The 14,011-nt window shown below is 45.9% G+C and overlaps 1 protein-coding gene across 1 annotated transcript; it reads left to right on the forward strand.

Moving 5' to 3' along the window:
* The first annotated feature begins 1,945 nt into the window (after nucleotides 1-1,945).
* On the forward strand, nucleotides 1,946-10,293 carry NRSN1 (neurensin 1). Its single transcript, XM_054285192.1, has 3 exons — nucleotides 1,946-2,104; nucleotides 7,482-7,679; nucleotides 8,696-10,293. Exons 2-3 carry the CDS (start codon nucleotides 7,491-7,493, stop codon nucleotides 9,092-9,094), a joined length of 588 nt encoding a protein of 195 aa, XP_054141167.1. The 5' UTR covers nucleotides 1,946-2,104; nucleotides 7,482-7,490; the 3' UTR covers nucleotides 9,095-10,293.
* Nucleotides 10,294-14,011: the final 3,718 nt, after the last annotated feature.

A 14,011-nucleotide genomic window follows, 5' to 3' on the forward strand; every position in this document is an offset into this window, starting at 1 on the left:
CTTCCTGATCTGAGATAAAGCACCATTCAGTTGTAACTGCAAACCTACATGTAAATCTGGTGTTAGTTTAACAGGAAAATTAATCACAGAATCTCTTTTAAGACTGATAGCCCATCTGGCTTCTCATTTATCACCTCACTGTATCTTCCTGTTTTTTTCACAAATAGTTGTCAGTTTATTACGTGCTAGCTGCTGTGGGCTGGGGTATGCTTATTATACTCACTGAACAGCACACTGCTGTGAAGTAGTTCTGCTAGGTCAGGGGAACACTTTTGGCATTACTCATTGCCTGAAACAAGAGAGGCGTAACAGTTTTGGAAGGACAAGATGAAATGCGCTGAAACCAACATTTCTTCCTCCAAATTTAACCCCTTACTTGCTCTTTTTTTAATAGTTATTTTTATGACTCCTAGTTTGCAACTACCCAAACTCACTGTTGTCATGAAATGCAGGGCTTCTGCCAAAGAAGCTTCCAAAGAGGGCTATTAATGAAACCATTACTCTCACCTTCTTCTTTATATACTATAGTGATTAAGGCACCTTGGAAATACCTTGTTTTTCCTTTGGCTAGTACTACCCCATGTTGCTTTAATGCGCTTCTTCTGCATGCAACAACACTCTATTTCTGTGCACATTTTAGTGCACCATATGGATATGAGTGTTTAGAACTCTTGACCTTTACATTCTCATTATTTTTTCAGAGGAATTACATTCTGCACTTTTGTGGGATTCACTTTAGCATCTCCAGCTCTTGGTGCCTTGTCATGCTCTTTCCCCAGTAGCTTCTTTAGCCCCCAAACTTGCTTTCTTGCAATCTTTTCCCATTGAACAACCAACCTGTTGCTATCAGGGCACATGCCAACGCTTGGCCCTCGGCCTCACTGTGTCTCCCTGAGGAGTTCCCCAGGGTCTCATGCTGAGCGATTCATTCCCCAATGTCGGAACCCAGGAAATTCCTCTGGCTGTCCTGGATGGCTCAATCCCCTGCCAGGGGGGCTCAGAGACCTTGGCACAGAGCCCAAGACGCCCGTGCTTTTGATTTAGCCCTTGGAAAAAAAGAACTGTCAACCTTATATGAAGAATTACAAGTCAAGAAAGTTTAAGTAGAATAATAGTTAGTTTGTCATGGGGTGAAAAATAGACTTTTGAAGTTTTTAGAATGGGGGCTCGAAGTCCCAAAATGGAAGCATTTGGGCATGCCTTGTCCTTTTTCCATCTTCTTCCTAGCCTCCATCTTCTGGGTGATGTTAGCATTTTTAGATTGGTTTAAAGTAGAAATTCACTGTCTAACAAAAGTGATAGGTATTAGGAAGTTATTGTAAATAGTGTACATGTAGCTTTTAGAACAAAAAGATAACACCACCTCAGAGATGGGCAGTGTGCCCCAACCCAACCTGCCAGGCAAACCTCAGTGAGTCAGAAAAAGAATTTTATAGATAAGAAACAATGAACAACCTTGAGAACAAGAATAGAAGAGTTCTGACTCCTTCGACTGCTGAGCTGGGAAAAGAGACTTTCTAATGCATCTCAAAGTCATTCTGACCAGCAGAGATTCCAAGACCCCAACCCCCAGATCTCAGCGCCTTGTCCTTGGCAGGACACTTTCTGCCACGTCTATCCACTCGGCCGGACAGACAGCACAGCACCGGGTTTGCCATGCGGACTGCAAGGGCCAGGAGGTGTGGGGGGCGCGACCAGAGGCCTCAGCGCCGACACCCACGGAGGCACCGGCGTGACCTTGGCGTGCACCCGCGGGCCTGCCCGGCGGGACCCCGAGCGCCGGGAGCCGGGCAGGGCCGGGAGCCGGGCAGGGCCGGCAGCTGGGCAGCTCCGGCCGCCCTTGTGCGGGGGCGGCGTGGCGAGGCGGGGGCGGCGTGGCGAGCCTGGCCCGGCGCCGCTCCGCGCCCGGCGGCTGCGGCGGCGGCGGCTCAGTGCGCAGGCACGGCGCGGGAGCGAGCGAGCGAGCGGCGCTCCGGGCCGTACATAATACGTGGTGTCTGGGGCCGGCGCGGCGCAGAGCGGAGATGGGGCCGGGCCGGGACAGCCGCAGCTAGCGCCGCCAGCGCGGGGGCTCGCCGGCCGAGGGCAGCGCCGGGAGGGACAGGTAACCGCGGGGCCGCCGCTCCGGCCCCTCGGAAAACTTGGGCTCGGCACTTCGGCGGGGGCTGCCGTGGCCGCCGGCGGGGGGACGGCGCGGAGCGTCCCGCAGAAGGCACCGGCCGCCCGGGCTTCGCCTCCCGGCTCGGGGGGACGCGGCTCTCCCCGGGCAGGCTGGTGCCGCCAGTGCCGGGGTCGGGGAGGGCTTGGCCGCACCGGGATTTCCGCTGCCACCAGGGCACCGCCGGGCCGGGAGGGTCGCGGGTGCCGAGATCTCGTCCGCGTCCGGGCGCTGCGGAGTTCTTCCGCTCGGCCGGGAAACGGGAGATGGAGAGAGAGCATCCCGCTCCGGCGGGGAAACGGGAGATGGAGAGAGAGCATCCCGCTCCAGCCCCTGGCGGCGGCCGAGCGGGCGGGGCCGCCCCCCCGGAACACGGGAGAAGATGCTGCTCGCACCCCCCGTGCAGGGCCGGAGAGCAGAGCGGGCTGCCCGAGGCTGCTGGGCATGCCGGCTGTCCCCAGGGAAGCGGCTCAGGTGCCCCTGGCAGCGCCGCGGCCCCAGGGCGCCGGGACGGGCGGAGCGCGGCTCGGCCCCGCCGCCGGCCCGGGAGGCGCCGGAGCTCGGGAGGATCAGAAAGGGCACCCCGGAGACTGCTGTCAAAGGCAGGCTGGACATGCCAGTGTTCCCCCCTGAACAAGGAACGCTCTCTGTAGGTAAGGACTGGAAACACGGCTCTTCAAACAGAAGGGTCAAAGCGTGTAAATCTGAAGAATGGAGAGGGCGACTTCGCCTGTGCCAACCATCATCATTCGGTGGCAGTGTGGTGTCACAGAGCAATGACACATCTATATTTCCTTTTGTGCTGCTTTTTAAATGACAATTCCTTACGGTTTTTTTTTTTTTAATGTGTTCAACCCTGGTACAATAAAGCAAAGTATTTGGAAAATTTTGGGGGTATTTTTTCATGGAGCTTGCTTATGTTTTAATATGTCTGTTCACCAATCCAATCACATCTCCCCAGATCAGCAGAGGATAGTAAAGCTCAAAGTAAACAGGACAGCTTTTGCCATGGAAACAAAAGTTGCTAGGGGATGGATTGCTACTACGCAGTGGTGTTCTCTGAAGCTGTGATCCTACATCCCACATTTTCCTGAGCACCTTGGGTTTAGGCACTGAAAAACTTGATGATTAAGCTGCTTCTTTCAGCCTGGATGTATGTTTTCAGACTGTGGATAACACAGATTTGCGTAACAGTGCCTCTCTTTTTTAGCAAAAGTTTCTCAACATTTCAGTGTTTAGTTTCTCAGCCCTGAAGGCAAGACATGCAAATACACATCAGCACTCAAGAGATGATAGCTATTGCAGTATTTATTCATCTAATGTAAATTGGTGCTGTGACACACGTTTCCTTCTCACTTATGGAGAACTGTTTTCTCTCTGACTGTTCAGTTCCTGTGCCCTATCTGTAGGTAGCAAGAACATCACATCTACATTGCAGCTGAGCAAAGAGACCATCTTAGCCCAGATTCATATAGGGCTGGGGAGCTGCCTTCTCTCTTAAGGGGCAAGATATTTTTCAAAAGATAGATTATTTATAAGTGAAAGAGTCTGACCATGAAGCAAATGCTCAGTAGAATTAAAATTATGCAGTGCTTGAAAAGAATTAGTGATTCCTACAGTCCTTTTTCTTTTTTTTTCCCCTTCCATTTTAAAAGGTCATACTACTTGATGGTATCACAACTCTTTCAAGCATAAGATCATTCTTTTGTTTTCTGTTTCATCTCCCAGCTCTTATTTATCAATTTGCTCATATACCTGACCATAACCATCTATTAGCCTTTTACATTGCTAAAGAAAAAGAATCTAAGTGTCATGTGAGCTGTGTGGTCCTTACAGGCAGTTCTTCATCAAGCTATTAGAAACACTGCATCCTCCTTTTTCTCTCTTGACTAAACCTATAGACAGTGCAATGAATGCAAGATCATGTTTAGACAGGTCTCTTGTCATGTCACATTCAGTTTTCTTAAATTTATCACAATAACTAAAGTTGCTGGTTCAGACACAGCAAAGTGCTTCACCTCCTTTCTGAATGCTGCTGGTGGCAGCTGGAGTAACACAAGCAAGCTTTTGCAGGCCACATTATCCACTCGTGTTAATTCTGGTTCTTGCCTGAGTTGACCTTATGTGAAGGCACTTACATCTGGGGAAAATACCTACCATTCTGCTCATTACGTGGAGCTAAATTTGCTTACCTTGATGATTTAAGTTAGCAGAAGTTAAGCATAATTTATTAAGAAGGTAGGGTTGATGTGAGAATAAAGATCTAAGTAAGGACCCAAGAGAATGAGTTTCTGCAGAACTTTAGTTGACTTCTTTATTCTGTTTCTGATGTGTGAGATGGAATCTTTGCTTGACCAAAAGATGGGTTGAGGGGGTTGGATTTAAAGTGTTCTTAACATTTAGGTATAGGCTGTGTGACCCTGCATGAGAGAGCTGGAGCAGCTGTGGTAAACTGCACAATTTTTTCCTCCTCTCCTTTCTCCTTGAGGTATGTTTATGAGGTGGGCAGAACTCTGGTTTTATGAGAACTTCTCAGTGCTTGTGCTGTTAAACATGGCAGCCAGCTGTTGAAGAAATGGTGGCAGTGAGTAAAGAGGACTTCTTGTTCCCTTTCTTTGCGTAGGGAATAAACAGTTTTCCTGAGGGAAACAAAAAGAGTCTCCAAAAGTAAAATAACTTGCAGCTTTTACCCACAATAGTCCAGATTATATACTTAAACATATCACAATTTTGTATTTTTTTTTTTGTACCTCAGAAAACGATAGTGTTCAAAACTTCATAGCATGATAAAGAAGCACAACAAACTGGCCTGGTTTCGACTGGGATAGAGTTCACTTTTTTCTCAGTAGCCATTACAGTGCAGTGTTTGGGATTCACTATGAGAACAGTGCTGATAACACGCTGATGTTTTGGTTGTTGCTTCATGCTTGCCCTAAATGAAGGACATTCTCAGTGTCTCATGCTCTGCCAGTGAGGAGCTGCACAAAAAGGTGGGAGGAAGAACAGCCAGGACAGCTGATGCAAGCTAGCCAAAGGGGTATTCCACACCATAGACCATAATGACCAGTTACTAGGGAGTTACCAGGAAGGGATGATGGCAGATTGGGGACAAGGTTTGGCATTGGTTGAGATGGTGAGCAACTGTATTGTGCATCACTTCTTGGGTTTTATCTCTCTTTTTTATTTAATATTAATAATATTATATTTTATTTTTATATATATTAATTTATATATTTATTTTGTTTCAACCATTAAACTGTTCTTATCTCAGCCTACAAGCTTTGCTTTTGATTCTTCTTCCTATTCTACCATGGTGGAAGGGTAGAGGGTGGATATGAGCAAGTGGCTGCAAGGTGCTTATCTGGGTTAAACCATGACACAAACATGTTTTTCAGTATATTGACTGTAGTTTGAAACATCAGTGTTAGCTGTGTACAACAGGACACAGAGTGGCCCCAGGGCCAGGCTCTCCCAGTTCACCTGGTGAGCAGCTGGTGCTGCCCTGTAGTTTCCTGCTGTCTCAAGGTCTCTCTCCACCATGCCTGTTTTTCCACCATTCCTTGGAAGGCCAGCACCTTGAGCACACTCTGATGGACACCGGTGCTGTACTATCAGCAGAGAGCAAGGCCATCCACAGACTTGGAGAGCATTTCTTTAATTTCCTAAAACTTGCAGGGAGTACAGAGGTGGTTAGGAGTTCATGAAAGGGGCTCCTGACAGTAGCTGTGCTTGGTGCTGCCCCTGTTGCTCTGCAGAGCTCTGTCACCAGCAGTGTTCCCTCTGGCCCTTGGCAGGTGTCCCAGGGCTGCCTCCTCCACTGGGTCATGGCTTCTGTGAGAGCCTTGAAACCTCATCGCTGGGTTGTGTGAGAGATATTTGCAGCTCTAAGATGTTGAGGTCATGAAATGCCAAACTAAATGCATATTAGATACACAAAATAAAACCCCAAGATAATGGTTCCTGTAAAGAAGAAAAAGCAAATCCCCCTCTATTCCTGAGCCAAGAACACAGATTCCCAGAGGCTGGAAGTTCAGTGTTTATGCCAGCCCTGATTTCTAGTAGAGCTAGCCAAAAGATTCAGTCAGACTGTTGCTATATACCCGTCAATATTTGCTGGATTCCCTTTAATTTGAATGTTTGCATTCTCAGGTATTTCATCCTTAGCAGGATCACCCATTCCCAAAGGCAAAGGTCTGTAGGGCTGCAAAACTGGGTGGTCCCAGCTGCCATGAGCACATCCAACCTCCCTCTAAGTGAAATTGCTGCAGAAATCTGACATACTGCTTGAAGTTGATATAAATTGAGCCATGACTTTCAGGTGCAAGTTCTGATTAACAGTTCCCTTTGGACTAAGGCTTTTTGAACTTCTTTAAAGAGAAGCCAATGAGCCTAAGTGACATTGAGCTATTGCTCAAGTTATTTTTAGGGGCTAGTATTATTTGAGTGAATTCTGTAGCATCACGCTCGCACAAGCAAGTTCAGGCCTTGGACTTGCATAGTTAAATACGGATTTTGTGTGTTAGGAGAACTTACATGAAATTGAAAGAGTAAGAAACTTTGTTGATAGCTTTCATAGCAGGCAAATTTCTGATTTTATTAAAGTCAGCAGGAGCTTGGGCATTGACTTCTTCAAGAGAGCAATAAGCTTAGTAAGCTGTAAGCTTAGTATTTCCATTTCAGTCTCACTGAGCAGATTGATGCTTTTAAGGCATTCCATTTTTTTTTTTAACTATTCCTATTTAAATACAGTTAATATACTCTTTGAATCTGTCTAGGACTTATTTTGCCTCTGTTTCCCATGGCTGTGAATGGTATATCAATGCTTAGTCCTGCACTTCAAAAGCTCAGAAAAAAACATTTTAAAATGTTTTTAAACAAGCCCCTCTTCTGCAGCAGTTTGGAAAGTTCATAGGGTGGCAAAGTCTAGAGACTGACAGAGACAGTCTCTGGAGAGGCAACATGACCCCTTGAGGGATGCTGGATTTTGTTACCTGGCATATCCTGCCTTTTTCAGTCTCCATGGGAACACAGTAGCAGATTAGTGTGAAAGATGGGGAGTGAGCACCCTGTGTACGGGAGCGAGTGTTCCCTGCAGCACCTCTGGGCTGTGCTGTGCCGAGTCACTGAGTTCCCTGGGTTCGGTCAGGCTGAGTCACTGCATGCAGCTGTGCCCGGCTCATTTCTCGGTTGGGAAAAAAATGAAGGAGAGCTCTCTCCTGGGCCGTTGTGGTTTTTTTCCATCACATCTGGAGAGTTTGCAGCCATCTTTGGTCTTCCCACTACACCAATAGTGATCTGCTTTGTGTGAAACCTGTCGTTGCAGGTAGGAAGGATGAGCTCCTATGCTGACATCTGCGGCTCCAGGCAGGCGCAGGGCAGCACCGAGGGAGGGTACCAACGCTACGGAGTTCGGTCCTACCTGCACCAGTTCTATGAGGACTGCACAGCTTCAATTTGGGAGTATGAGGATGATTTTCAGATCCAGAGATCGCCGAGCAGGTGGAGCTCTGTATTCTGGAAGGTACTGCCTGTTGCTTTTTCCTGGAGAGAGACACTCCCATTTCAAGACTTTCCCTGTGTAATTACTCGTATTAAATATTCATCCAGAATGGCTTTTTTTGTTGCTCAGTTTTGCCTGAGGTGGCCAAATAACTATGTCTGAAAGCAGAGCACTCTTACCAAATATGTCAGCTCCCTGGGGTCCCTGGATCATCTAGTTTCTCTGTGCCAGTGTCACTGAAACACCAAAGTCTTGTCTGGGAAACTCATGTACATATTTAAAGTGTAGTTTACCTCTGTTTTGCACCTATAGAAGTCCTTCCAGATTGTTGGGAACAGGACTGGTAGGTTAAGAGCAGAGTGTGATGTAGGGATCAAGAAAATAAAAAAAATCTCCATTAAGGTCAGGGAATTTGAGAGAATTGGAGAAGAGCAGAGGTTGGGTGGGGCCTGTGAGGCCATGCAGTCCCTACCCCGCAAAGATCCATACCCCAGAAACATTCTGGGTGAACCAAATTTTGTACTTACATTTGAAATGTGCTATAAACACTGTGATCTGTTCATATGGCAGTAGCAACTTCCTTCTAATCCCTGCAAAGGAATGACATTTCATGAAGGAAAAGCAAGTGGTGGATATGACAGACTACCAGCAGCTGGTGCTAACCACCAGCTAAAGCTAAAGAAATAATCAGTTACACAGCACTGGGGTTGAACTCTGATCCTCTCTCTGATGGGGCCTTTCAACATGAAATGCTGTTTAAAGATAGTAATGCTTATTCCATTGTTTCCAGAAATGTCAGTTCTCAATTATATAAATATGAGTTGTAAAAAGAACATTTTTCCATATATTCTACTTCTACTAGGGCCTCATATATCCTAAAAAAATACCCACTTTCTTCTAAGAGAGAGAACTGTATCTGCAAGACACAGTGAAAGATAAATGCCTCCTAGGAGCATTTCCCAACTGAAAACTGGAAAGGGAAATGGAAAAACTGGAAATTAATTGGGGTTTTGTTTGTTTCTTTGTTTGTTTTCCAGGTCGGACTCATCTCTGGGACGGCTTTTATGCTGATAGGTGTAGCTGTTCTTGTAGTGGGTTTTCTTGTGCCACCGAAAATAGAAGCACTTGGGAAGGATGATTTTGTTGTTGTGGATACCCGTGCTGTTCAGTTCAATGGGTCCCTCGATATATGCAAGCTGGCAGGAGCAATCTTGTTCTGTGTTGGAGGGTCCACTGTGGCAGCGTGCCTGCTGATGTCTGCTTTTGCTAAAAGTTACTCCAAAGAAGAGAAGTACCTCCAACAAAGATTTAAAGAGAGAATAGCTGATATAAAAGCCCATGCAAACCCAGTCACAAAAGCGCCAGCACCAGGAGAATCAAAGATACCTGTCACTTTGTCCAGAGTTCAAAATGTCCAGCCTTCATCTGAAACCTGACCCTTCCCTTGGGTTTTATTTCTCTTGTAGATCACTTTAAGAGGAAAATATCAGCCCTTGTTGGCATCTGTGCTAGTCAAGTAAAACATTGAGTGCTCTGCTATATAAACATGCAGCTAATGGGGGAGCTGCTCTGGTAAAAATTTAGGATTGGGAAAAAGGAAATTATGTGATTAGACCTGTGACTAATATATTCAGTACATTTGAACCTTTTAATCTGTGTGGGTACAGTAAGTTCTTGCAACAATTATTAGGTGTTTAGCTTATCAGATTGCATCCCTGGGAAACCTAAGGTGCACTTATTAAAGCTGTACCAGGAGCACTCTACATCCCACTATTTAAAGTTTAGATGAATTTGCTATTTTTTCAATTTCATTAATTTGTTTAATTTTTATGGGTTTTTGCCTTTAAAATACTGTTCAGTCTTACATTTTCCACCTGGTTCTGCTGTCTGGGAAGCCAAGATTCTGCCCTTGTAATTTGCACTTGTCATCCTGTCATATGCTACAGTTTGTATCAAAGTAATACTGCACAGGTAAAACATATGTGTCAGGGAGAGCCCTTAATTTGATCCTGGCACTTCCCAGCAATGTAACTTCCTGGGAAAGGCAAGTTATACTTGATCCTGAGTTACAACTAACCTGTGCTAAAGTGCCACTTCTGTCTTAGTCATTGCTGTGCTAGCAAAAACTACAAACAAAATAAAGTTAAGGAATTCCTGTGGGAGAAGGAACATCATACTTGTGTGTCTTTGCTTTGATATTGTTTCTTTCATTAGATTATTATGTTGAGGCTAATACAGAATGTTTTTGTTTTGTCTGGGTGAGAGTGAATAAATGTGGTTTGACATGCCCAGGCCCTGTATTCTGTCAGTACATCAATGCCATGTTAGATGATCTCAACATACATATCTAAAGACATTTTGAAATGCTATTTATATTTTTATAGAGACTAGAAAAAGTTATGCTTAACCAGATGCCTCTGTGTAAATGCTTACCTAAAGACTTGTTCTTTCATGGAAGACCCCTAATTATTTTCCCACCCAGGGCAATTATTTTACTGTCTTAATCTATGGATTTAAATTAAGGTGTATAAAGAAAGATGTGACATTTGTACTCTCTGACAATATGTGCCACCTTATAGTTCTGTCTATTTTTTGAATGGATTGAATAAAATTCTAGGCGTCAGCCACCCATGGATTTTGTGAAAAGCTTCTTTCTAGTAAGAAAAATTTAAGAGCACTGCTTAGAGGAGAAATCAGCAGTTGAAACTCACTGGTCCCTTAATGCAGTCTACAGCAGCAAGGAAGCCACTCTGGTGCTGAATCAAAGAGATTCTGCCTCAATAATGGCAGGTATGTGATAATAGCTGTGCTCTTTCCCTTGCTCATAAAACATTTTGTGGTCTGTGACACTCAGTTCAGGCTTACAACATCAATAAGCCAGATCATATACGTTTGGAAATTTCGCCTGAATCCGCAGTAATTATCATGGCCGACAGTACCACGGTAAGTAAAATTTCCTTCTGCAAAGAAAGTTCCTGTCTTGGCAACACATTTGCAGAGTGCAAGCATTAGCACTGAAAAGATGGACAGTTGAGAGCTCTTCACATGCACACATGGTCACAGAGGATGGAAGAAAGAAGGTGTAAAGGCATCTGGCAATTCACTGGCACCCATATATTAGAAATGCAAAGGCACGTTGCACCCAGTACTTCAAAAAAAAGACTAATCTCAGGGGAGAAGTAGATGAAGCAGTGCTAAAGAGGAAAACAATGTAAGACTGGCAAGGTGAGCTGCATATTTATAAAGAAAGCCATCAAGCACAGGGGTGAGGGGTATTGATTACTCACAAGGCACATGGAGAGGCTGTCACTGCTGCTAGTTATATGTTATTCCAGGTAGAGAGGGTCCCCAGCATTTCCTGTCCAAGTTGCAAGGACTGTTGTTTACTGCCATTGGCTTTCACTGCTGTCAGGCTATCAGTGTGTGGGCAGCAGAGTCAAGCTGTTCTGGCCTTTTCAACTGCGACTCTTTAATTGCGCATGGAGGAAATGTGACATTTTAAGTTTTACAGTGAAGTTCACAGAAGGAGATGAGAGTGAGGGCTCCTGTAGCTGAGTCCCTTCTCTTCACTTGCATTTTGTTAACAGTGTACTGGAAGTTTGACTGAAAATCCAGCTGTTAAAGAAAGCAGAGGTTGGGGTAGTTCACCCAAACTAGCTATATGGGTGCACAGTTCTCTTTAAAGCACGCTCCACCACACGTGCAAGTGTCACAAAATTTTCATCCAGAGGACAAATTGTTGTGTTGTGTTGGTTTGTTCCAGTTCTCCCCTATTTGGTATGATGGTTCTGTCCTCCCAGTTTTCCCCACCCTAGTTTCTGTCCGTTATGTTGTTGCTATGGTTGCCCCCCTGTTATGTAACTTCCCCGCCCCCATATTTCCAAATATGTATAATTTTCTCTCCTCCCTGGGCCCAGTCAATCACTCCCCACCACTCCCAGTCTTCTAGAAAGTTCCCTTCAGTGGGAGTAGTGATTGGCTGAGGTCCCGGGGCCCCTCCTTTACATTGTATCCATTGGTTCTTCTCTCAAGTCTGTTATGTTAAGACCTTCCCCTAACCTCCCCGGATTGGTCTATTGTAAATCCCTCCCCCAGTTGCCACCTCCCTTTATAATCCCATGCTCAACCCATTTTCTTGGTCACTCTCTGCTGGCCCTTCCCAGTTTGTCACCCTCTGCTGGCTGTCCCCCGGGACATTAAACCAGTTTTACTCCAGAGAGTGTCCGGCTCTTGCTTCACTCCGCTCTGCCTCGCAGCTTCTCACCGAGACCTCGTCCTGCAGGCACAGCCCGAGGCTTTCACCGCCGAGGGGTGCCTGAAGCTGCCAGTCCTGGGGCCTTGCCACCGGGACTGACACCCCCTGCTGCAGTGGGGCTGTTGGCCACCTTCTCTGCTAGCCAGGGCACAGGATTATCGGCCGCGGCATCGCTGCAACAAATGACCCAACAATTGATAGAGCAGATCCAAACATCAGGTGCTCAGTCACATTGCAGAGAACTGAACATGCTTTGACAGTACAAAAGCAGATGAGTCATGGCATGGCATTACCCAGGTGCTAGGAGAAGAGAAATGCCCTTGAGAATTTTACTGAAGCTTGCTGGGATAGGAAATGCACTTGGGATTTAGCAGAAGCAGCAAAGCTGATAATGCTGTCATGGCTAACGTTGCCACACACGTTTCATCTCATTAAATCCTTGTTTCGGTTGCTTGGAGCTTTTGTGGAGCTGAGATCTCCAGAGGCTGCAATCCTTCACAGCAGAGAATCAGTGCCACACACAGCTTTTGTAGAAATTTTGAGCAGAAAATTGGTCTGTTACTATTAGGAAACCACACACTGGAAAAATTAGGACACCTCAGGAACATTTTTAAGATACATTTTCTTGTAACCTTCACCCTTTGGTGGAGGAATGGAAGCATTGGGAAAAGGCAGTGGAAATGTACTGTGTGCTGTTCTTATGGAAAATGCCTGTGACATGGCCTCCAGATGAGGACCAGCAAGAGGCAGTCAGGCTCCCTGGGAAATTTCTAGTCAGGTTGAGGGCAATCTGTCCCTGCATGTATCAATTTCCCTACCATATAGAGAAACTTTTTCACTTTTCCCATCCCCATTAAATTGCGGCACACACTCGCCTATGGGACTGCCTGGGACTTCCCCTCCAAGCACTGACTGCCATCAGCTTTCCAAAGGACACATTAATGGAGATCCCAGTGCAAATGAAATGGCTTAAGCAGCCAAGTTCTTCTTTCTTCAACCCTTTGACCTCTGCTCCAGATGCTGCTTTCAGTTTCTTCATGCTCACCTTATTTCTTGCCCCTCCTCTAGGCACATTTGGCTTGAAATAGCAGTGCAATCCCTCCCAGCCCGACACCATTTTCTCTGCAATTGTAGTGAAAGAAATTACAATTTTCATCTGAGTGGCAATTACTGACTTCATTTTGGATAATAGATGTTCTGAAGGTTAGCTCTGCTTCTCCAGCACACTGTGCAAAAAAGGCTTCTGTTAGCATCTGTTTTGTCCTCCACTCTCCAGGCTGTCTTGACCCCTTTATTTTCTATTTTTTCCTAGTGTATAGTGAATCACAGGCAAAAGGCAGAGATGGAAACGTTCCTCCTCTTGAGCTGCCAGTAAGCAGATTTAATTCCCAGTTTCAGGTACAGCCTCAGCCTGCCATTTCCAAGTATGAGACTTTTAATCATGCACAAGTACAAGCAAGCAGCTCTTCATGAAAGCAGAAGCAGCAGAATGGGGAGGCTGCAGGGAGAGAGGTTTGGCAGGGGTGGAGCAGCACAACCTGCACACCAGGGAGGCCACTCAGCCCTTGAGGCCATGAAATGCAAAGGAGACAGCAAAAGACTGCAAGTACCTTAGCTGGATGCACTTTCCCAGCAGCTTTCTAAAAGGGCTAAGAATGGAACAATTTTGGTAAAAGAAAGGAATTAGCATTTGGGATTATTCAGCAGTGACTGGTCATCCTGCCATTACACAGCAGGCTGTCCTCTCAGCTCACTGCATGTCAGGGGTAGAGAGACAATAAAATACAAGCTGCATGAGCAGGCTGTAGAGGCACAGTCTCGCCCTTTCCATGTCCTACCCCTCACACAGCTGATGGAAGAAACATCTCCACAGAGCATTACACTGCACCAGTTATCTTGGGTTAATGCCATGCACCTCTTAGAGAAACAATGCCTGTGTTTGTTTTGCCAGTTCATCCCCATGGGGCAGCTTGTCCCAGAGGAAAATAATAGTAAATGGGAAGACCCACCAAGTTTTCTCCTATTTCCAATACTGAGAGATGATATGTCATTCTTCTGGAGCCTTCTGGTCTCTGGGCAAAAAATCCATCCACCCCCT

Source organism: Melozone crissalis, unplaced genomic scaffold, assembly GCF_028551555.1.
Source record: "Melozone crissalis strain CALT ecotype California unplaced genomic scaffold, PUWL_Pcris_2 ptg000042l_1, whole genome shotgun sequence".
Classification (NCBI taxonomy): Eukaryota; Metazoa; Chordata; class Aves; order Passeriformes; family Passerellidae; genus Melozone; species Melozone crissalis.

What these genes read in the sequence shown, in the direction of transcription:
- NRSN1 (XM_054285192.1), top strand. Translation starts at nt 7,491, where the DNA reads ATGAGCTCCTATGCTGACATCTGCGGCTCCAGGCAGGCGCAGGGCAGC. An exon ending in GGAGCTCTGTATTCTGGAAG is followed by an intron (nt 7,680 to 8,695) that starts GTACTGCCTGTT and finishes TTTGTTTTCCAG; the next exon opens with GTCGGACTCATCTCTGGGAC.